Below are 25,245 nucleotides of genomic sequence, written 5' to 3' on the forward strand. Positions count from 1 at the left end.
TCTCCCAGGACTTCTGTGACAAAATGGCAGGTTTTTCCATGTCAAAATTAAGGACATCTACTCTTCCTTGGAGTATTCTAATTTGGTGAGTGTTAAAAGAACTCCCCCTTCTTATTCGGTGGAAGTCCCAATGGTGGGCTGCCACCTGCGTCTTTTTCCGCCTATTCTTCAAGAAGACACTGAGTTGCTGTTAAGGGGGATTAGATCTGGTTCTCCCCTTGAACCATGTCCTCTTAAGATTCTGAAACTGGGAAGTGAGGCTGTTGTATCTTCTCGAACGGCTATCCTTAATACTGCCATTACTGCTGGCCAATTTCCCACCGCATGGAGAACTGCAGTGCTAAAACCGCTGCTTAAGAAGGCCTCTCTTGATCCGACCGAACCAAAAAACTATTGACCTATTTCCCTGTTGCCCGTTCCAGCTAAGATCTTGAAAAAACATCTTAACAGCCATCATTTGGCTCCAGGAAATTGGGATAGAGGATTTCGCACTTAATCTGCTGTCATCGTTCCTCACGGATCGTTCGCAAATAGTTAAGATGGGCCAATTGCTGTCTGCCCCCAAACAACTGTTTTGTGGATTCCCTTAGAGATCCTCATTGAGTCCTACTCTCTTCAATATCTATGTAGCCCCGCTCGCCGCCGTGGTTAGGTCTTTTGGTCTAGAAGTCCTTTCCTACGCTGATGACACTCAGATTCTGATTTCCATCACAAAGAGTGTCTCAGCCTCAGCAGTAAATTTAACAAACTGCATGCGAGCGGTGGCTGCATGGATGGTTGAGAACTATCTTAGACTCAATCGGGATAAAACTGAGGTTTTAATCTTCGGAGACAAGTTGGACATATGGTCAGAGGCCTGGTGGGCTGTTTCTCTAGGATCTTGTGCCATCCCTTGTCTCAGTGCCAAGAATCTAGGCATTATTGTAGACTCCTCTTTGTCTCGGAGGTCACAAATAAACAGAACTGTTTCGACCTGTTTTGGGATGATACGGACTCTTAGGAAGATCTTCCGTTTTCTTTCCCTTCCAGCTCGGAAACAGGCAGTGGTTGCTTTTGTGGTATCCAGGCTGGATAACTGGAATGCCCATTATTTAGGGATATATAAGGGACTCCTGCACCGACTCCAATTGGGGCAGAATGCAGCCGCCAGGCTGGTGATGGGTCTCCCTAAATTTCACGCGGTCTCAGCCACCATTAGGAGCCTTTACTGGCTCCCTCTTGGGAGGAGAATTGTGTTCAAGGCTTTATGCCTGGTTCATAAGGCTGTTCACAATAGGGGTTCTGAAGGCATTAAGAAAATGTTTCACAGATACATCCCTAGCAAGAACTTGAGATCAGCTAGCAAGAATTGGGTAACAGTTCCTAGGTTTAGGAAAGTCAGGTGGGGAGGGAGGGCATTCTCGCTGATAGGAGCAGGGCCGGACTGGGAACTGAAAGCAGCCCTGGCAAATTTCAGCAGACCAGCCCCTGTCCAGCGCGTAGCGAGCGAGAGCAGCGAGCGAGCTCGACCGCTACTAGGAGGGTTTGGGGGGGTTCTCCCCCCAAGAAAATTTTGGGAAACGACAGACCAAAATGGTGAATTTTACAGCATATTTTTCATTACATATTCAATTTTATCCACTTTCAAAGCATAGTAAATAGTAGGTGATGACCTTAAGAGCACCAGGTTACCCACCCAGTCATATGTACCCATAGACATTCTTTCAGAGAGCACCAAAAATAGACACAAGTAGTGAATCCGAGAAAACAAAGTAAAACTGAGACCAGCCCCCTATCTGGTGTGTAGCGAGCAAGCGCAGTGAGCAACCACTACTAAGGGGTAGTTTGGGGTTTGAACTTTTCCCCCCAAAAAAATTTGAGAGATAAAAAGGCCAAAACAAAACATTTTTCAACACATTTTTCATTACATATTAGATTATATTAACTTTTGAAGCATAGTAAATTGTTACTCATGTTGTCACACATTAAGCACTGATGTGATGTCACACATGAGCACACAGGCCACTGACTGAGGCCAGAAACTGTGGAAATGTCACACATAAGCACCTAGGCACTGACCCAGGCCTGGTTACACCACCAGGCCCGTAAGCATCCAAAGGTCACACATAAGCACCCAGGCCGTAAGCATGGAAATGTCACACATGAGCCTCTAGCTCCAGGTCACTGAGGCGAGAAACTATGGAAATAGCACACATAATTAAGCACCCAGGTCAGAAAGCATGGAAACGTCACACATAAGCACCCTGGCTGTCACAAGGCATGGAAATGTCTCAAATGTCACCCTTGCCAGAAAGCAGGAAAAATTAACACAAAGGCCCTGGCCTTGACATGACACATCTTTAAACAGCCTACTTAAGTGGGTGGCACAATAAGTGTTGCAGGTCCACTAGTAGCATTTATTGTACAGTCCCTGGGTACATGTAGAACCACATTCTGGGGACTAACAAGTAAATTAAAATTGCAATTTGGTGTAGGCCAATTTTACCATGTTTGAAAGGAAAAAGCGCAAGCACTTTAGCACTGGTTAGTGGTGTTAAAGTGCACTGAGCCCTAAGAGCCAACAAAAATCACCTGTTTTGATGTAACTGGATTTTAATTTGGAGGAATCTGAGGACAACAGGGACTTATCTAACCATGTCTCAGCAGTCAGTATGAACAATATGTAGCTAAAAAACATTTTACATGTGCTAATGGCGCTGGGACTTTTTCTGGAGCTTCTCCTTTTCTGCCCAGCTGTTTCAACGCCTACAACTTGGGCATCTGTAATGCACATGCAAACAGTGAACTGTCAATGCCTCTTAAGTGATGAATGTGCTCTGACTTCAGGCTCTCCTTACTGCAGCATGATGGTCTCTTTATATCATTTTGTAGTGGAAGGCAAAATAGAGTAAGTCAGTGTAAAATTGCTATAGATTTCGCATATTTGTTTGATTACATATTTGGCTGCCGGCCTGAGCGAGATAGCAGTACTCAAGAGATAAACAACAGTGCGGAAATAGAAGCCACTGTTTCGGGGTAGATCATAGATTATCTTGTAGAATCAATCAATGAGCTGCTTCAGCATGTACAACCACATAACCCTCCTCGAAGCGTGTGGCACCACCCGCAGGACTCCTTCTCACAGCCCCCTCACACTTCGAGCGTCCGCGCTGTGCATGCCAAGTGTGCCTCAGACCGGCTAGGCAGCCACAGGATGTAGGCGCCGTGAGGGCATATCCGCCTGTGCAGGGTCAGCTGTAGCCTTGGCAGGGCAAGCGTACACTGAGGGTAGTACATCTACTGGGGAGGTCTATTTTGAGGGCAGCCAGAGAAAGCACCAACCTGGTGGTGTATGTGAGCATGGGGGACAACACGGTATGTCATATACGGCCAGTATATGGTTGTGTGTCCCATTCTGCTGCAGTGCTGCTGCTGTCCATACCTGTGCCAGAAGAACTCTCCATTCCCTTTATTTGCTTTAGCTATTAATGGTGTCCATACCTGAGTGTACCTGGGCAATAACCCTCTGCCTGCAGCACCCTCAGGAATATGTGCTGAGAGACTGCACCGAAAGGGGCACGTGCTGAGCACCGGAAAACACGCACCACAAAGGGACACCAACCTAGGCAAGAAAGGCATTCTGCTGCTGCAGAAGGGCAGGAGTCTAATCCATACATTAACCACCCCCACCTATGACTTCTGGTGCTCATACCTGAGTATAGGGGACCCTTTGAAACTTGCAGCCCTTCATACGCCCATGCCATGACATGGGGCACCTTTCAGCTACACTTGCTTCTGCCTTCCTGGGGTATACACCTGGGCAAGCAGGGTGTTCACAAGGTTTCAAGGGTATTATTTTCTTAGTGAACTGATAAATAATTATTGTGTGAACCAGCATTCGCTGTAGTGGTGTGACCATTTAGGAGAGGAGAAAACTTTCTGCTTTCATCATGGTCATCTCATAAAGCCTGATGATGGTAGCAAGTATGTCAATTAATGATAGATGGTACCGCAGCATGAGGCCCCTTATGTCTGTTCCTGTGCAAGGACCCCGTTCTCCCTTCCCCTGCTTCCTACTGCTTCCCTGATGCCTAAGCGCAGGCCCGATGCCTGCGTTCTTACAGATCACTTCCTCACACCTGCATTTGTTCACACGACTCACTCACATTCCCACTCAATAGCTGTCTTACACACGACTACCCTTCAGTGTAAGCACACTTCACTTCAATCGCACTTCCATTCACACACACACTCCCATATGCTCACACTTCCACTCACAGCAGGCTGTAGCAGTCACAAACATAATTTTACTCATACATTCGCACTCAGTACCATTCATGAATACCAACGTTCACACATTTGCGCCCGTGCAGACAATCCCTCTCTCACACAACCTACAAACATGGAGGCTTTCGGGCATGCTGGCATTTTCCTACATTGGCCTACACCCTCATTCACACTGACCCACACACTCCTGTTTGCTCACACTTCCACTCACAGGCTGTAGAAGTCACAAACATATTTTTACACATACATTCGCACTCAGTACCATTGATGCATAGCTACCAAGGTTTCAGATTACATATGTGTGATATTTTCAGAATTTCACTGTAATTATGAGTGACATTTTCTCGCAAACATAAATCAAGCAACTGCGATGAGGGAAACATATACATTTCAGAAATTACACCCATTTGAGCAATGAGAACCTCTAAGATTATCTTTAAACTGCTGCAAAGCATCGGCAATGGAGGGTCAGTCCTCCTCGACATGTGCCAAAAACAATACCACATCCTTCAGCTTTCTCCCACGCACATACTCCTTCAAAACACCAACTCTACTCTTCAAAACGCTCTCATACACTAGCATAATTTCCTCTAATCCTACACTTTATACTTGCTAGCACTACAGTAAAGCAGATCATGGACATGTCTCCACCCAGTGTAAAATTGCCATTCCATGCTACACAACCTTACCAGAGTGATCATTAAATCCAGACGTCCTTCTGTAAACTATTGCTGCTGTAACTGGGCAGATGGTAAGTGGCACTGAGTACCTGCACTACTTTCATTTAAATGGGACAGCATCTGTAATTCTCATCAATGCTGTAAGATTTAATGGGAGAACCATTCCAGAGGAGGAAATATGTACTGTGGATAAGTAACAACAGCACTTTTTGTATGTTTTCATTTAAAGTACTGCGTGCACCATTTCACAACTATACATCACTCTCCCAACTGCAGACGTCACTCTGTGGGCATGGATTGAGAGCCCCTTCTGCACAGGACACTAACCAACTATTGGGATTAATGGGTTCTGCTAAATTGCCAATCACCTGAATTGGTGCCGGCATTGCTCTAATAGCAGCAGACGCTGGGCCTCTCTTGACTTTGGGGGCTCAGTGCTGCATTAAAGAGTTGATAGGCTGCAGAATCCACCTTCCCAGCTGCTAGTTCAGATCATCAAGAAGTCACAGGCTGTGGTCTGCTGTGCCTCTTCAAATAATACAACACATCACTCGCCTGGACGGACACAAGTGCCCAGACCATTTCCGGAACACACGTGGCGCCAGGGCAGGTTAAGAATGCTTTGTATGACAGGCCTGCCCAGACCACGGGAATCTCTGCTTGGGGACCAGGGACTGGGAAGGCAGCAGTGGCACAGCAGGACTTAAAAACATTCCTGCCTGGTGTCAGTGCGCGCGATGTCCTCCACAGCAGAGTAGCACTGAGAGGTCGCCAATGGACTGGAGGCCCTCAGTCAGGGCCCGAAATTATATTTAAATTGTAGTTAGTGCTTTAATTAAATAAATGAATCAAGAGCTGCATGGAGTCTAACACGCCACGGTACCACCCCGAGCCTGGGAGAGCAGTGAGCAGAGCTACAGGCTCACTGTCTATCAGGCTGTAAAGTTAGAAAACGATAAATACATCAGTGACCCACACAGCAGCCTCTCCGTGATAACACGGTCAGTCTATAATGGTAAATGCGACCTTTCGTTTCCGACTAAGTCCTGTCGCAGGACAGCAGCATGATGAGGAACACTGAGCAAGTGGTCACAGGCAGCGCGGTGAGAGTAGTGGCTGCCAATAAAACTAAATAAACGTGTAACTCCACCGCGGCCCCGCCCAGCTCAGGAGAAACTTAACTACTAGGCTCCCCTCTCTCATAAAATGAACACACTTTAGCAGTCATGAGTGACGCCGTGTTGTTACGTGAACCCAGGGCAGGGACTACTCAGCAGCCCCAGGCCCTCCTCCCCCCGCCCGCCCCCCTTTTCCCCCAGGCGGCCTGACCTTCGCGTGCCTCCTAAATGTATTAAGGGCAGCACTGCGCAGAGTAGTACACTGTCATACCAAAACGTCTATCCAGTGCTTAATTTGAATCCGCTCTGCCCGCAACAGCGCCTACCTGGCCCCTGCCTGCCCTGGTACGGAAGCACAGCCTTGACCCTGAACTCAACTGCAAGCAGCAGGCTGTGACTAAGCTGTAGTGTACTATTATAGCCTAGGAATAAAGACGTGCTCTGCCTCTAAAAGGTATACTTTGAGATACCTGAGTGAGTGTTGTGATGGACCTTTACAGGCCTCCAGCCGCGATGACTCTCACCTGGGAATGTGTGTGGTCCGGGACTCGACTCGCACGGTAATAAGGCCCCACTGCCTCCTTCACAGTCTAGTACAAGTCCAGGGCATGGGAGATTGCAAAAATTGAAACAACACTCACCTGGCGGCCGGCGGCCAGCACTAGCACACATTCGGCAGCAGGGACACTGGGACAGGGGAGGGCAGGGGGGGCTAGAAATAATTAAATTATGGGTGGCAAAAGAGAGGGCCTCTCGTCGTCACGGTCCTGCGCGAGCCCCAATGCGCATGTGTCAACTCCAGCGGCCGCGCCCGGCCAGCCCCACCCCCTAAAGTGGGTGAATTGAAGATGAAGATTAAAAGCAGGCCGCACAGACGCGGCGGTGGAGGCATCTGCGCGCTGCGTGCGCACGCAACCCACCCACCCCCTAAAATGGCACTGTTGCTTGCAATGCATTATTTATCCCGCAGAGATTAATTAAATTGCTTTTTTTTCCACACGGACTTGGAGGTAGGAGAGAGTGAAATGCAGGCACGCAGCAAAGTACAGTAGTAGGTAAGTGACTACTACTGTACTGAGCTTACAAAAAATCGGCCTTTAGCAACAAAACCGGCCCCCCCGGGCAAAAACCGGCCCCCACCCCTGGCAGCCTACCGGGGGATTGCCCGGTGCCCGGCATTGCCAGTCCGGGCCTGGATAGGAGCCAACCTGTGGACTCTGCTTCCTCTTCCAATTTCCACTCTGTAAACACACTCTTCATACCGGAAATCTTTGAAGACCTGGCTTTTCAGCTGTTCTGTCATCTGCCTTAATCCTTTAGCTCTGCAGCCTGTAAACATTTGACACACTGATCTCTGTCCGCAGCGCCTTGATGCCCCTGGGCTAAGTTTGCGCTTTAAAAATCTAATATTCATTCATTCAAATAGCAAACCTTCTAGAAGGGGTCCAAGCTGCCAATCAGCATGACTACAGAGATATTCTGCTGTTTTGGAGGGCATTGATGGGGTCCGGCAGATGGGGAGGATCGTTGTTTGTCCGGACGGCACACTGGAGGACTCAAACTATCAACCTGATACCTGGGAATTATTTTTGCGCCACAGGGGTGATCGAGACTCAATGAGTGATAGCACACATCTGGGCTAATGAAAGGGGAGCATGCTGAGACAGAGCCCTGATTTTATACAGGCCGCCCTAGACTGTGATTGTAGGCAATTGGTGTACATGTGGTACAGAGTTGCTGGCAGCCTCCAACTGCTTGGATGGTGTTGCTGGAGATGAGAGTTTGATACTGTTTTCATGCCTAACATGATGTGCATAAGTAACTTCAGGGGCTGTCGGGACTTGTACACAATCGAGAAGGGTTGCAGCAGTTATATTGCTGCTGGAATGTGGAGGGAGGCAATTATTGTTACTTCTTTGCACTATGCCTGTATGTGGACCTTCACGTAACCGCAGGTGGACAGTCGGTGAGGGCTGTGTTCCCCTGGGGGTTGTTTGAGCACCCTTTAGCCTTACCGCCCCTACAGGATGATAGGCCCTCTGCACGATAAATGTAGGTAGGTTGAGACTGCTGCTTCAAAGAAGAGGCTGGGGCAGTGGATGCTGCATGTTAGCCCGGTGGTTACGGGCCAGAGTTGTTTAGGTTCACTGCCTGTAGGTGGGCGGGAAGTGTTGGGGTTCATACTGAGGCTTATTAAGGTGTTCTGGGGTTTGGAGTTTCTCTACTGTGTGGGGACATGTCACTTTGTGTACAAGGTCAGATTGGCTGTGGGAGGGTCAGGATCACACATGGAGACTGTTAGACATGGCATCTTTTGGCGTAGTTTCCCCTGTCTTTTTACTGCGACCTCCTGTTTTTGACTGTGTGCTGAACTTCGGTTTTGATGGTTTTAAGACTCTGGTCACTTTATCACTGCTAACCAGTGATAAAGTGCATGTGCTCTGTGTCTAAAATGCAATGGCATTTGTTACTCCAAGATTGGCTTATTTGATTTACTAATAAGTCCCTAGTGCAATGCACTGTGTGTGACCAGGGCCTGTCAATCAAATGCTACTAGTGGGTCTGCAGCACTGAGGGTTGCACCCACATGAGTAGCCCTTCAACCCTGTCTCAGGCCTGCCACTGCAGAGCCTGTGTGTGCAGTTTTAAACTGCAATTTCAACCTAGCAAGTTTACCAACTTGCCAGGCCCAAGCCTTCCCTTTTATTACATGTAAGACATCATTAAGGTAGGCCCTAGGTAGCCCGATGGGCAGGCAGCAGTATATTTAAAAAGTAGAAGATGTACTTGTGAGTTTTACATGCCCTGGTAGTGAAAAACAGCTACATTCAGTTTTCACTACAGCAAGGCCTATCTCTCCCATAGGTTAGCATTGGAGCTGTATTGTAACACCCACAAGTGTATCTTCGAATTGGGAGCAGATAGAAAATTGGAGTCTGTTGTCTCTGGACTCACAATTTAAAAACACATCTTTTGGTGAAGTTGGTTTTTAAACTACAGATCTGAAAATGGCACTTTTAGAAAGTTGCCATTTTCTTACTTAATCATTTTGTGCACTTGCTGTCCCTAGAATCCACATCTGGGTTGGATAACAGTTGGTCTTTATGAATTCACTCTAGACAGTCCCACACAAAGGGAGCTGAGGTGTGCCCTGCATATACTGACGCTCCATCGCCTAGCTGATGAGCCTTCCTGAGCTAGACTGCTGGGAGGAGTTGACACTTGCACCTGAATATGGCTATATCTCTCCCATACAGAGAGGTACATACCCCCCTGAAGTGTGTCTGGAGCCAGGGCAAGGAAGGGTAGGGTCTTATGCACTACAAAGACCTTTCTGTGAATTCTATCCTACTTCAAAGGCTAAATTGGGTATAAGTACTGGACCCATGACACCGTATACTCGGAGCACATCTGGACTGAGCACGTTCTGCCAGGGAAAAGAGCTGTTGAGCTGCCAGGAGGGACTGACACTTTGCTGTTTCCTTTGCTGTGTTGGCCTAATGCCTGCTGCTACATGCCTGAGAGTGAGGGGACTGGACGTTACTCTCTTCATCCTGCTTTCTAATGTTCTCCAAGGGCTTGATTGAGCTTGCCTCCTGTTCCTGAAGTCTCAGGGACATTTAAGACTTCCCCTGCATCTTGCTACCAGCCTTCTGCTGTGAGTCCTGTCCTGCCAAGTGGTGCCAAATCCAGTCCTGGGCCCTTGGAGGTGAATTTGGCGCTGCAATCAAGAAACCAACGCATCGAGTCAAAGTGTCAGTTTGGAACCGCGGCATTCCTGAAACATCGCTGCTGCCTGCACCGGAGCTGTGGACACCACACTCCGAGTTTGACAAACACATCTCATTCAGCCCACGGGTTTGACATTGACGACGAAGAATCGAGGCAGCACGCTTTCGACACCAACACATCATCAACACTGCGTCGCCATCAGGAACCAGGGTCTTGCATTAGCAACCAACACATTAACTCCTCTGCTCCGTGCATCGTCCCAGAGCGGAAAAACTTCAATGATGCTGCACTACCTTAAGGAATTGATGCCTCACCTGCATCCGCGATGGCTCACTTACTCTGCGCCACACATCGTCCTTGATTTCCGACACATCCAAGGTACTGTAAGGGGATCTGCATGATTCCTGTATCTGACACTGATGCTGTTTGAGAAAGAGCAGACTTTTGATTCAATTGCTTGGGACTTTCCCAGGCAAGTGCTATGAAAATTTGGATTTTGGGACTCGTTCATCCAATGGGTGAAGCTGTTATGCTGTGGCGAGGGTGCGCATTGGTAGAACGGTGTTGTGCCACTTCTCCCTCTTTAGGGGGACCAGGCAGGGCTGCCCTCTGTCACCATTGATTTTTGCATTGTTACTGGAGTAAATGGTGTGTAGGTTACGATCACGTTTGCGGGGATGGGCCATTGCTATAGGAATAACCACTCATGAGGTCTCTTGCATGCGGACAATGCTCTGGTGTATCAGGGTCAACCTGAATATTCAGTTCCTATTATGTTGGCTACTCAGTAGGAGTCTGGGAAGATATCTGGGCTCAACGTGAACTGGGTTAAGTCTAAACTGCTTCCAGTGGGTGCACTGGGGGAGGTTCCTTTACAGAAACTCCCAACTCTGGGTCTCCCTTGGAAGACTTCTAGCTTTAGGTACCTTGGGATTAGGATAATGAGAATAGCTGAGTCGTTCGCTACTCTAAACATGGGTATGGTTCTGGAAGGGAAACATCCTTTACAACGCGGTGTTTACACCGCGCGACCTTTACGACGCAGCCATTACAACGCAAGTCATTACTACAACTTGCGCTGGATGGCGCTCTTGGTAAAGGAATAGTTTGATTTTCTATTCCAACACCTTCCCTACTGTTACGTGGGCTGAAGTTGGAATAGAAAATTAAATTAATCCTCAATCCAGTGCCCTCCAACGCAAATCGTTGTAACGACTTGCGTTGCGAAAACCGTGTTGTAAAGTACCGCTATCAAAATGATCGCGTTGTACTGACGTACATCCGTTCTGGATGGTCTGATGCCCTTTGTGAGATTCTGGAACACTCTCCAGCTAACTTTGTATACTGTTGCCTATATATCTTCCAGGGTACAATGTATGATATCCCTAGAAAATATTTTGCTGAACTAGATAAATTGATTGTGGAACTGCTTTGGGCCTCGGGGAGGAAGAGGGTATGCGTGGCTATGCTGAAACGTACATGGAAACAGGGGGCTCGGAGTTGCCATGCTTGGAGCTATACTATCTGACTACCCAGTTGCAACGTGCAGTACACTGGTTAGATGAGAGGGACACTTGGGAGAAAAGGTTGTTGGAAGGTGCGTGTGTAGGTGCTCCCTACCAGAGCTCCTGATGTTGGGAGCTGGTGTTCCAAGCTCAGTGTCGTATGTGGTCGAGCAGGTGTGTCATACATGGGAGTGGATAGTCAGATGGGTGTGACGTCGATCTACTTATGTAACAGACTTGTGCATCTGGACCTTGCGCGTCTTCACGCAGATCACATGGACAATGTCAGTCAACCTTTGGGGTTGTGAAACCCTGCAGGATATATATCCCATTGATAAATATGTTGCACTGGCTGATGCTATGGCAGCCTTTAACTTGCGACCGTGGCAATTTTTGCTATTTGCCAAGATTGCGACTACGGCGAGTGGAATGAGGCCAACATTCCTGAACAGGCCTCAGGAGTCCCAGACTCTTGTGACTCTGCTCAATGTAGCTGGGCGACGAAAGTTGGTGTCCCATGTTTACAGGGCACCGCAGGGGGACTTCCCATTGCACACTCTGACCATTCAGAGTAGATGGCATGAGATACTGGGGGACCCACTTACAGATAAGGAATGGGAGGGCATAAAAGGGGGTGAAGAGGACCTCCACTAATGCAGGATTTAAATTGATACAATGTAATGTAGTACACCATCTTTCGGCCAAATGTTTCTCGTTTCTTTGGTTCTGGTCTGGACATTTGCCTAGAGATGCCGCCTTGCTCACCATGACCCATGCATAACCACTTGAACTCTGTGCCCAAATCCTATATGCTGATTCAAACACTTAAAAATTCAGCAAAAACACCTTACAGGATGACCTGTTAAAACGCTGTTACATTTTCTCCTTGTTTTATGTTTGAGTTGATAGTTACACACTCTTTGTGCATTCGTAGACTTCCCGGTCCTTCCGGCTGATGGATCCCACAGGTGAAGAGCATGTTACCTCTAAAGAGCATTGAAAAGTTTGGGATTCTGTTCCCATTAAAGTTAGTCCATTTTACATCCACCCCTTCCTACTCCAAAGCAATAGCCTATATTATGCACCTCCCCCTTTCCACTCTATGAAGCTTCAAAGCGGATTCTATTTTTTTTTATTCATTATTGTCTTTCAATTGTAGCCTATGTCCCACTTTTGCCTTCTTAAATAATTATGTTTTGGTCCAACACAGAATGGTTTTGTAAGAAATGAGTAGAAGTCGTTTACCTTTTTAAGTCGACGGTGGTGACGTTGAAGACGACCCCTTTGAGCCAGAGGATCATGAAGAGCCGCTGCGAGAAGGGGCAGTTCCCAATGCTTTCTCCATCGATGCCGGCCTGGAAAAGCGAGGAAAGGAGGTTATTGTCCAATGAGCAGCACTCGACTGGTAAAACCAAGATGGCGGCTGGAGGCCAGGCCTTGACAGAAAGCAGACACTAACCACATTCAAATATAGCTCAGTTAGATAACTTTATCTAAGTGGGCCAAGGGCCTACTTGACGCGTACCTCATTTGGATAGCTTGCTAGACATTAGGCTTTCTGTCTAGACAGCCACAAACGACTCCTGTGAGGCAAATACAGGAAGAACGTTCTTGAACAAATAACCACCAACGGCGGCTGAGTACATATTTATTAGCATCATAAAGAAACAAAGACTAAACCGGAAAAAAGTCAACTATAGAAGCTGCCAGTAACTATAGAGCGAGTCAGTGTGCAATGGTAGTGTAGGGACTCTTCCGCATGCAAATGCCTACCTAAACTGCAGTTCAGGGTAGCTGGCTCCAAACCTAAACGTAAATTCCAAATTTTTTTCTTCTCACAAATATAAACAACAATCGCGCTAAAGCGAATTTTGTATCTAACAAAAATGTGCAATATTTTAAAGTATTCCATAAACGGTGCACAGGAAAACATGACAAAAACAAAACGTTGTGAGCTGCCGTGTGGCTGGTGTGAGCTTTTGTTCACTTCTATGCAGCCTCTGAGGCTGAGGTGGTGGCTTCTTCTCTGGTGGCCGTACAGCTGCAGACGTTACCCCTGCTGGTGAGGCCGAGTACAGCAGCTTTGTGTTTTTTGCAAAAAATAAAAGGCGCAGAAACTTCATGGCTCGGTAAATATGAATCTGGTACAAGGGGCAACAATCTGGAAAGCAGACTTCGAGGTTGTGTGTGGAAGCCCTCATTGCCCCCAAGAAGCTTTGTATAAATGCATTGTTTATATCTGAATGGCAGTAAGGCAGAGATGACTATTACACGCTGGTTAATCTAGAAGCATTATCTGATGATTAAAATGAATAATGGGCATATGAGAACACATACTGTGCTGAATGAAAGTCTACCAGCCATAGGAGGTGATTACTGGAACACCGAGAGACTGGAGGTGTTGTGTGGGCCACAGATGGCTGAAGTTTGGGACATACATGCATTCCACCAGGAAAGGTATGTGCTACTGGGATACAATGGGTCCTGAGTGGATACTCTGATTAGTGTAAAACCTAGTGATGAGGGACATATTACAGAAAGGATGTACAACACCGGTTTGTGCCTATACACCTCCACCATGGGTGCCCAATGCACAACCTGCAGTTTTGCACCATAATACCCCATAAAGGTGCAGTCATCAAACTCAAAGCAATGGTCGAACTGCTGCTCGCTCCTGCAGTGCAAGTGGCACCCTGACTCTTGGGGGGAGGTCAATACAATGATGTCATCAGAGGTATAGCAACTAGGAGCCCCTTCGTTGGTGGTTCACAGATAGCAAATCCCTGTGGCACCTCTTTGAATGTACATCATCTGCTGTACTAGGGAGCAGGCAAATGAGTTAAAAGCAGGGTTCTCCAAAGGTGGTCCTAGAGGGTGAGTCCATGCCGGATTTTTGAGATAACTGCATTTATATAAATGGGGATATGCAAAAAATCTGGCGTGGATCCAGTTCTCCAGGACCGACGTTGGAGAACCCTGAGCTAAAGCTTTCCCTCATTTCTGTGAGACTTACTTTGCGCCTCCTCAGTAAGTTGGACAAACATGTATGTCCACTGTGCAATACCAATGTCCACCAGCAACACAACAATAAGCACAAACACCTGTTGCTAATGACAAGATGGATCAATATGTTTGTCTGGGATTTCCTTGTAAGTATTCCAAATCAAAAATGCCCTGACTGCAGCTACACAAACAGCGCTAGTCCTTTCGGTGGGTGGGACCCTGGGCAATGCCTACATCCAGAGAAAAGTTGCCATATCCCAGATCTGCCTCAGATTCCCAAACGAGTAAAATGGACACTGGGCCTATAGGATGGTCTTGGAAGAAGGTGACGCAGGGGAACCAACTTTGCTGAATCACATCAGGTATTGTTTGTGGATGAGAGAAGCAAACATAAGCTCTTTGATAAGTCACCCTCAGACAGAGTTTTATGGGTGTAGTCACTGGATCCAATACTGGGACAGAGTGTCTGCGTCTAGGTCGAACACAGACCAGGAAGCGTTCTCATGAGCCAGCTCCTACCAGACAGTGTGGAGTGAATGATAGCGGTGTTCCGTATCCCAGCATATTTTTTGCTTTGTTGCGGGACACAACCATGGCCAACAGAGTTACTGATTTTATTCCCATCACCTTAAATACTACATAAATCATGGAAATAGAAACAAGAAATATAAATCAAGACCAACTCATTAGTCTTGTTTATTTGTCATGTAAGAGTATAGGATCTACGACTATAAATAATATAAACTGCAATTGCATTGCTATAATAGAGGAATAGCACACTCACATGATGGTGAGACTGTCTGTGAACAGGAAGGGATAAGTGGAATACACAGAATGTATATGGCTCATAAGATGCCTGACTGTCTATACATGTACTGTGTACCAGATGCAGCGGATGCGGTTTTCAATCAAAACAAGTTAACAAAAATGTTTTAAATAATCAATCCCAACACTCATTAGACCAATGTGGGCAACCATTTTGCAAGACTGCCTCTCCTTATTGCCACTACAAAGCACCCCTGTCCTATCTTTCAGATATATCAAGTGCTAATCTGTGGCATGCAGCAGATAACTGTAGTGCTACTTCCGAGCAGCACTGTGTTGATGAAGGGTACAAAATATGTAACAGCTCGGGGTGGATTTTCTCACTGACAGGACACCAAGCAGCCTCCTAATATAACATTATTTGCTTCTTATCAACCTCTCTCTACCAAAGTGTTGGGTAGCCATGACAGACTGTTGCATAAAAATTGAGAATTCCGCGTGCATCTTGTAAGTGAGTGTATTTTGTAATTTGCTAGAAAAGTTAAGCAAGGTGTCAACCCGCATTCAAAGTGCGGGCAGCTGACATTTTCAGGGGAGTAGCCAAAGAAAACTCAGCACGGCTTGCACTCGCGTGGGTGACGGTGTTACAAAATGCTTGCGAGTGGTGCACCATCTAAAACTCGCGAAGGAAAACTATGCAAGCGCCTAGCAAAACTAAGGGTAGACCAACCAATTTTAACAAGGTTAAGTTAAAATATAAGAAACTTAAAACACCCATGCTGAACACATGTTTTACTGCGTACTGGCAAAAGATGTGGCGTGTACTAGTAAAGAGAGTAGCTATGAGACCCGACCACAGAACTACAAGACCTGCGATTACTGCCCGAATATTAGGATTTGGCCTGGGCGACGAGACTTTAAAACTTTACACAACTCAAAATATCAGCTAGGGTATGAGGGCTCGTAAAATATTAAATAAATAAAAGGTTTGTTGGTGCAGAATCTACACTTGTAGTACTACAGCACACTTGCATAAAACCTCATGAGGCATGGGCCAGCTTCTAAGCACCTGCCAAAATCCCACACCATTTTCACCTTATTGGCTTCCCATACTATGGTTCGTGTGATGTTGCAAATGGCGACTGTCTTTCCTTAGTGATTCTTTATTCATCCCTAGTTTAATCGCTTTAAATATATATTTTTCATTTAAATCATTTTTATAGATTTTCAAGACAGAGAGGTTGAAGATGAAGGAATAAGCAGAGGGTTCTAGAGGGTTTTTGGTCTTCCATAGTAAACCCGTTTTAATTCCTTCAGTATACAATAATTATTATATGAGCCTTTGCTTCAGGGAACAAACAAGATGTGCTTTATTAATGTTGGGTAAATATACACAAGAAACAAAATGGCCACACCTCTAATTGGTGTTACATGGGTGTCTACTTTCTGAAAAGTGAAAGAGTCAATCACGTGATCTGTAGAACTGTCACCTGTGACTTGTCATTGAGTTTATATAAGATCCAAGACCGTTCAAACTGTCAAGTATACATAGTGTTTCCAATCTTATAATGCATACCTCTCATGACATACGTTTTTCCAAATTCTTTAACAAATCTGAATGAAAAGTGCAGAGTCCCAATTTAAAAAAAGTTCAGATCATCAGTTCCAGGTGTTAATGGTGCATTTTTCAGTGGAAATACACATGCAGTCATCAATTCTGTCCTATTAGAGCATTTCCCTAATGTCTGAGATTCAATAGAACAACAGCACGACCAGGACAATGCCTCAACCCTACGTATCCCTGGGCAAACATCTATTTTGTCCTAATTAACTGCAATGTGCACACTCCTCACATCTTTCATTGCTTTTAATCAGCTACATTATCAATGCAGTTATCTCCTTTCAATTAAACAGTGCAGTTCAATTTCCGCACGGGTAATAACCACCTGGCAACACAAGGTTTCATTTGTATGAAAGCTCAGCAGAGGAGCGCACCTTTGTTAAGTGATGCTGACTAGTATGTACCAGGAGCCGCAGAGGTCTGCAAGATGGCGGCTACTACCTCGTTGGATCAGGCTTTTTGTTATTTTCTATTCCAATTGTTTTGCAGCATTCAAAGCCAGCATCACCTAAGAAGGTTAAATTCATCTGAAGCGCTTTGAAGAAGATGATCCAATGATGTCAGGGGGCTACCTCGGTGACAGCATTGATTGATCAGTATTTTACTGCTAAATAAAGACTGTAAAACGAAACAAAAGATTCATTTTGATGTGACCTTAATGTAATCAGCGTACGTGAAGGCACTCACCAGTGACTTGTTATGTGCTTTGCAGAAGTGCTACCGCAATCTGGGCTGGGTGGGAGGGAGAGGTGTGGCGTAGTGGTCAGAGCAGCTGACTCCGGAGTGCGGGGCTCATGGCTTGTTGCCCGGCGGTACTCATGTATAGCTAAATATGGATCCATTAATAATTGTAATTGCCAAAGTTGATGGAGAGGGTATATACCCACTATTGGTTCCCTTGGAGAGATTAATCTCACAGCTCTTGCTCGCTGCCAAACTAACGACAGTCCAAAAAGGAGGGCTGCGACTTACGTAGCATGCATTTATGGTAGACCGAGGTCTGCCATTTATATGCCTTGGAAAAACTGTCTGCAAGGGTGAGAGATCCACTATCCAGAGTCGAGAAATATGGACCAGTTTACAAACGTACATGAAAATACACGCCCCTGTTACGCGTTCGAGCCTCCCACCCCCACAGCGGGTCCCAGTGGTGAGCATAGCTTTATCTCCTTGATGTACCTTTCCTTGGACATTTTGATTATGTTTGATCATGTGTGGGGCTGGGTCTCCCTGAAAGCTCTTCCTGCCAACATCAAGTGAGTTCATTACCGGTAAACTCCTTGCCTATCCTGAGGCCCATCCTGATGCTGCACAAAGCTCAGATGGATTACATTATGTTGCATGGAAAATATTTCCCCTAAATGTTTAAAGTGACATATGGTTGTTCAACAACTGTGTCTGCATGTGACTTGCCTGCTAATTCTGAATATTTCCTAACTAAACCCGTATGAAAACCCTTGACCATGTCACCAGGCATGTCGCTACCCTCGTGTGGCCCCGAACCCACTGCTGCCACTCGCATTGGTCTGTGCCCGTTCTTCTGACTCTGTGCCCGTTTTCCCTGACTGTTGGATTTCTCTCTCTGTGCTGTCCTCTTAAATTCTGTTAACATCACTGTGCTCTTTCTCCCTTGTAGACTGTGTTAGCATTATTGTATTTGTTGTATTTTTCCCCTCTGTGCCCCCCACTTTGACTTCTGTATCCCCGCATGCTCCCCTCTTCGTTTTTTCCTGCTGCTGTGTCCCCTGCAGCCCCGCCCCCCCTGATCTCTCATTCGCCGCCCCGCTCCCACGTCCCAGCTGCTCCTCCCTCCCACATCCCCTCATATGGAGGCCACGCGCAGAGGCCGCGCCGCTGGCGTGCTGAAGGCAAGCCTGTCTGCGCCCGTCCACGCCTGGACAGTGCCCAGCGCCAGGACCCGCGAACGCCACAACGCCCGCCTCTGCTACGACTCCAGTACCCTCCACGCACTCAGCGCCTGACAATCACCCACCTGCTGCCTGGCCGCCCCGAAGCGCACCCAAGGACCCTTCTTTTGCAGGAACTGCAGATTCACCAGCATCCAGCCCGCCAGCCCACCCACCAAAGAACCCAACCACCTCAGATGCAGCCTCCTCAACACCCGCTCCGCACGCAAACATGCTGTGGAACTCTGGGACCTACTGGACTCCAACACCCCGGACGTCGAATTCCTGACGGAGACCTGGCTGAACCCCTCCTCAGCACCCGACATCGCCATAGACATCCCGGACGGCTACAAGATCACCTGCAAGGACTGCACCAACGGAGTAGAAGGAGGAATCGCCATCGTCCACAGGAAGACCCTCAAAATCTCGACATACACCGACGACACCCTCAGCTCTGCCGAATACCTGCACTTCCAGATCCACACCGACCCCAACACCACCCTCAGAGGTACCCTTGTCTGCATACCCCCCCCGGACCCTGACCGCAGTTCAGCGACTCCATCGCCGACCTCATCAGCACACACGCCCTCGCCTCCACGGACTACATCCTCCTCAGGGACCTGAACTTCCACCTCGAGAACAACAACGACTCCAACTCTTCCCCCCTGATCGACAACCTCGGACTCAGACAACTCATCACAACACCCACCCACTCCGCCGGCCACACGCTTGACCCCATCTTCTCAGCAAGCTCCCACATCTTCAACCACACCACTGAACTCCACTGGACCGATCACCATTGCATCCACTTCACCTTCCGGAAACCCACCATGCACCACTGCACCCAGCAGATGCCTCGCCGCCACTGGAGCAAAGTCACCGAAGACCAGGTAACCACCACCCTCGCCCAGAACCCAAACGCAGACCCGCCCGACCCCGACGCCGCAGCCCGTAACCTCTGACAGTGGATCAACGACTGAGCCAACACCCTCGCCCCGCTCAAGAAACCCTCCAATACCAGCACCAGCAAGAAAGCCAGCTGGTTCATCGAAGACCTTCAGGCCAAAAAGCGCACCTAAACGAACACTGGAAAGCTACACAACCCACAAGAACACCACCCGCAGACACCACTACCCCATCAGATCCGCCAAAAGGACCTCCTTCATAGACCGCCTAGGCAACAACGCACACAACAGCAAAGAGCTCTTCAACATCGTGAAGGAGCGCTCCAACCCCAGCTCCAACACCAACGACATCCCACCCTCACAAGACCTGTGCGACTAGCTGGCTACCTTCTTCCACCGCAGGATCGCAGACATCCACCCCCGCTCCCACAACCACCACCCGCCCCAACCGCCTGCTCTCCTGGACCAACATCAATGATGACAACACCATCATGATCATGAGTACCATCCACTCCGGATCCCAGGAAGATACAAATGGGGGTGGGGTCTCACACTACTCACACACCGGCGGTGTCGCCCCTAAGGACTCTGGTCAATGTAGTAAAGTGTTTGCGATGCATCATCTTTCGATCTTCTGCTATCTTCGCTGTCTTCGCCATCCCTGCAGTCTAAGGATCCCAGGAAGACCCTGCCCGCACCACATCTTGAACAAAGCCAGCAGCACCATTGCACCCCATCTCCGAAAAGCCATCAACATCTCCTTCGAGACAGTGACCTTCCCGGAGAGATGGAAGCATGCAGAAACCAACGCCTTACTCAAGAAACCCAAGGCGGACCCCAAGGACCTCAAGAACTTCCAACCCATCTCCCTGCTGCCATTCCCGGCGAAGGTCATCGAAAAGGCCGTCAACAAACAACTGACAAGCGTCCTCGAGGAGAACAGCTTCCTGGACCCGTTCCAGTCCAGGTTCTGCAGCAACCACAGCATCAGGACCCTGCTAGACAATGGAGAAACCGCAGCCCTCATCCTCCTGGACCTGTCAGCCGCCTTCAACGCGGTCTGCCACCGCACACTACTAACACGCCTCTACAACGCCCGAATCCAGGAGAATGCCCTGGACTGGCCCACCTCCTTCCTCTCCGGCAGAACCCAGAGCATCCGCCTCCCCTCCCTTCCACGCCGAAGCCACCGGGATCATCTGTGGCGTACCCCAGAGCTCATCCTTCAGCTCAACGTCGCTTGACGGCACAACCTCAACATCATCTCCTACGCCGACGACACCCAGCTGATCCTCTCCCTCACCAAAGACCCCCACACCGCCAAACCAACCTCCAAGAAGGAATGAAGGCCGTCGCTGACTGAAGCTGAACTCAGACAAGATGGAGGCCCTCATCCTCGGATCCACCCCCTCGGCCTGGGACGACTACTGGTGGCCGACTGCTCTAGGAGCACCGCCTAACCTACCGACCACGCACGCAACCTAGGGGTCATCCTTGATTCCACCCTTATCATGATGAAGCAGGTCAACGCCATCTCCTACTCCTGCTTCAACACCCTCGCATGCTTTGCAGGATCTTCAAGTGGATCTCCACCGAAACGAGAAGGACGGTCACCCAGGCGGTCGTCAGCAGTAGACTGGACTACGGAAACGCCTTCTACGCAGGAGCCCCGGCCAAACTCCTGAAACGGCTCCAACGCATCCAGAACGCCTCCGCACGCCTGATCCTCAACATCCCTCGCTGCAGCCACATCACACCCCACCTGAGAGACCTGCAGTGGATCCTCATCAACATGAGGATAACCTTCAAACTCCTCACTCACGCACACAAGGTACTCCACAACACCGGACCAGCATACCTCAACAGCCGACTCAGCCTCTACACTCCCACCCACCAGCTCCGCTCCGCTGACCGAGCCCTCGCCTCCGTTCCCCGCATCCGAAGAGTGACCGCTGGAGGCAGATCATTCTCCCACCTCGCCGCCAAGACATGGAACACCCTCCCCATCCTCCTGCGACAGACCGAAGGCCTTCTAACCTTCAGGAGACTTCTCAAGACCTGGTTCTTAGAACAGTAGCAGCCTCCCTCCCTCCCCCATCGCCTTGATACCCTCACGGGTATGTAGTGCGCTTTATAAATGTTATGATTGATTGATTATTTAAAAAGGAATAAGAGGTTGGGGCGGAGCTAGCCGGCATCGATGGTGGACGCATAAGCGCGAAGCTCCGCACCATCGCCCTGAAATAATCTGCCAATTGATCCTTTTTTCCGACAAAGCCGGACAACAGAACCACAGGGGCCCCCTCGGATTCCCCTGCTCAACCTCCGGTGTGTATTTCGACTCGGGACGTTCCCGAACTCCGACGGAAGCAAGCCCCTCCCGAGAGCGCAGGACCAGGCCGCACTCACCGGCCTCCCCTGACAGGCGAGCCGCCCTGCTTCACCTTGCGTGCGGGCACTGGCAGGACCGGCCCCCGGAGGCCCCCGGAGGTCCGGTGTGAGAGCCCCCGATACCGCATCCGAGCATTGCTCTGAGGACCGCAGAGCAGGAGACGGGGACTACAGCCCACTGGGAGCCGGAGGACGCCCGTGCCCCCCCCCTTGGAAGCCCGAAGTGAGTACTCGAGCTCGGAGCCTGAGGGCACCTCGTGGCCGCTGACGACGGAGGCTCCCCTCTGTGAGTGTAGCGCGCTTGGGAGCAGCACATGATACCGGACCCGGGGGTACATAGCGGGAAGTGAATAAACTCAGGTGGAGGGGCCTGTGATACCCCCAGTGCGGCGGAGAGAACCTGGACACGGCAGTGGCAGCTGTGGCCTACCTGAAAGAGCGCGCCTCAGCCCGACTGGCATTGGGACTCGTACTGCTCTGCGCAGGAACGTCGCGGAGGCTGCGGAGGAACTGTTCTCTCCCTCTGGCCCAGTGGAGAGGTCGGCTTGGGGACGCAACCGACGTGGCAATAGCAGACCCCCCTCGCCACCTCCCCTCCCCTAAGCATGGGCGAATTTTGCGAATCTCGCGTTCGCGAATTTTGCGGATTTGCGAACTCGCAATCCGCAAAATCCGCGAATTCTCGCGAATTTGCGGATTTTTTTTTTTGTGTGTTTGCGCGGGTTTCTGCCAGTTCGCGAAGGTTTTGTACAATGTCGCAAATTGCGAACTTACCTGTCGGGTCGCAAGTTTCGCGAACTTGTTGTTTCTACGTGTCCAGCCTGTTTGGGACACTCTTCTTCATCACTGCCACTCTCTGTCACCACTGCCACTCTCTGACTACTCATGCCACCCTCTGGCCCACCCATGCCACCCTCTGTTTCATCACAGCACCCTCTGGTTGTCCAGTCAGTGTACATTATTGTGGCAACGCAAGCACACCTTCCCTGCCTCAAGTGACCTGAATTAATTTGGGGCTGATTAATGTGTCACAGAATATTTTTTTAGCTGGCACCTGCTTCCTTAGTGCTTCCTGATTAGTGAACTTTTGCACTTGCTAAGTGCTTTCATTGTTGCAAAATTAGTTACAACACCTGCCCTGCCCCAACTGACAATAATGAATTAGGGGCTGATTAATGGATTTGAACTGCCAGCCTGGCTCCTGCTTGTCTCCCTTAGCTGTAATTCAGGACCTTTGTGGCATATGTGTAACTATTCTGAGGTTCAGAGCAGGGTCACATAATAGTTGCAACTGGCAACTGAACTCTGGAGGGGCCCCTCAGCAAGCACTACAGGAAATGGCTACTAATGATGAGCCTGAACTTTTGAACCTGGTAAGTAGTTTCAGTTTTGATTAGATCGTATTTCTGCAATTTTGCACTTATTCGCGGGGCGCGAAGTTGTACTGGGAAGCCGCGAACTCACGCGAACAGTGCAAGCAGTGCGAGCAAAATCCGCTGCTCGCGGATTTGCGGATTTTGCGGGAGATTCGCGAATCTCGCGGATTGCGAATTTCCCGAAAATCCGCAAAATCCGCGAGCGAAACGGATTTTCCGCCCACACCTACCCTCCCCCTTCCCCTAAGCGTGGGCGGAAAATCCGTTCCGCTCGCGGATTTTGCGGATTTTCGGGAAATCCGCAATCCGCGAGATTTGCGGATTTCCCGCAAAATCCGCAAATTCGCACGCAGCGGATTTTTTGGGCGGCGCGCGGCGTTGGTGATACAATTTTTGCGGCGCGCGGCGTTTATCATCGTTTGCCGAGTTGTTTTTTTCGATAGTTTGCGAGTGCTGCGCCATTTTGGATCTTGCTGTGTGATCCCGCGGGAATTGGCGAGCGCGATTACGTCATCGCGGCTTGCCAGCGATAGTTTGTCAACGCGAGTACGACGAGATCACGTCTCGCGGTACTTCGCAATTGCGAGATTTGAGATGCGGCGCGCGAAAATATAAATTTGCAATTCTGCACAAGAAATCCACCAGCAAGCAGCATAAACCTTCTAGAAATGATGATTTTTATGTGAATAACTCCTTAGTTTGACATTTGCCTGCACTTTTTTAGCGAGGAGTCCATTTTGGGGAGGGGGGCAGGGGGGTGGGAGGAAGGAAGTGCCCCATAGTCTTCAACTTCCTGTTCCTGTTCAGCAGGCTCCTCCCAGTGCTTTGTCCATCTCCTGGTCACTTTTCATTCGGATGTGGACCTGGAAGGATTACCTTTTGTGGATGCTGCTGGATCTTTGGATTTGAGGCCTTTTTGACTTTCTTTGGATCACTGTTGGATTAGAAATTTTACAAGTAAGTTTGTTTGGGGCATTACAGTTGCTGCAACTAAAATTTTGGGATTTTCGATTTTTGGGCTGTTTTGGGGCCTTTTCCCAGGGGTACTCAGTGGTGGGTGGACTGATTCTTTCTGTGGGTTGTCTTGAATTTAAACATCATGGAGGCCATAGATGAATTGGGATTGTGCTGATTTTTCTGTGTTTTCCGATTTTTTTTTTTTGTAAAATTTTGTGTTTTTCGATTTTTGACCTGTTGTTGGGGCCTTGACCAGGGGTAGTGAGTGGTGCATGGGGCCTAGTCTTTCTGTGGGCTGTCTTGAATTTAAACATCATGGATGGAATGGGATTGTGCTGATTTTGCAGTGTTTTTCGATTTTTGGGGGTGTTCATGGGGAGGGACATGCCATGTGGCTGGTGGCCATTTTGAGTGCAGCTACAGGCACTGGCCATGTGCTGGCAGGCAAGTGGCCATTTTGAATGCAGGCTTTGTTGTTAGGCCTCCAACCATTTTGCCTACTTTTCAACCTTTATTTATGCCAGGGGTAGTGAGTCTTGCATGGGCCTAGTATTTCTGTGGGTTGTCTTGAATTTAAACATCATGGAGGCCATGGATGGAATGGGATTGTGCTGATTTTGCAGTGTTTTTCGATTTTTGGGGGTGTTCATGGGGAGGGACATGCCATGTGGCTGGTGGCCATTTTGAGTGCAGCTACAGGCACTTGCCATGTGCTGGCAGGCAAGTGGCCATTTTGAATGCAGGCTTTGTTGTTAGGCCTCCAACCATTTTGCCTACTTTTCAACCTTTATTTATGCCAGGGGTAGTGAGTCTTGCATGGGCCTAGTATTTCTGTGGGTTGTCTTGAATTTAAACATCATGGAGGCCATAGATGAATTGGGATTGTGCTGATTTTTCTGTGTTTTTCGATTTTTTTTTTTTGTAAAATTTTGTGTTTTTCGATTTTTGACCTGTTGTTGGGGCCTTTTCACCAGGGGTATTTGAGTCTAGCATGGGCCTAGTCTTTCTGTGGGCTGTCT

General features: G+C 48.6%; 1 protein-coding gene across 2 annotated transcripts in view; it reads right to left on the reverse strand.

Annotated features, from left to right (window-relative positions):
* CLIC5 (CLIC family member 5) overlaps positions 1–25,245 on the reverse strand; it is a 593,433-nt gene that overhangs the window by 177,001 nt on the left and 391,187 nt on the right. For both annotated transcript variants that reach the window (XM_086926227.1, XM_086926228.1), the window contains exon 2: positions 12,547–12,656. In XM_086926227.1, the coding sequence (XP_086782353.1) occupies positions 12,547–12,656 (110 nt within the window). The remainder of the gene's footprint in view (positions 1–12,546; positions 12,657–25,245) is intronic.

This window comes from Lissotriton vulgaris, chromosome 6, assembly GCF_964263255.1.
Source record: "Lissotriton vulgaris chromosome 6, aLisVul1.2, whole genome shotgun sequence".
Taxonomy (NCBI): domain Eukaryota; kingdom Metazoa; phylum Chordata; class Amphibia; order Caudata; family Salamandridae; genus Lissotriton; species Lissotriton vulgaris.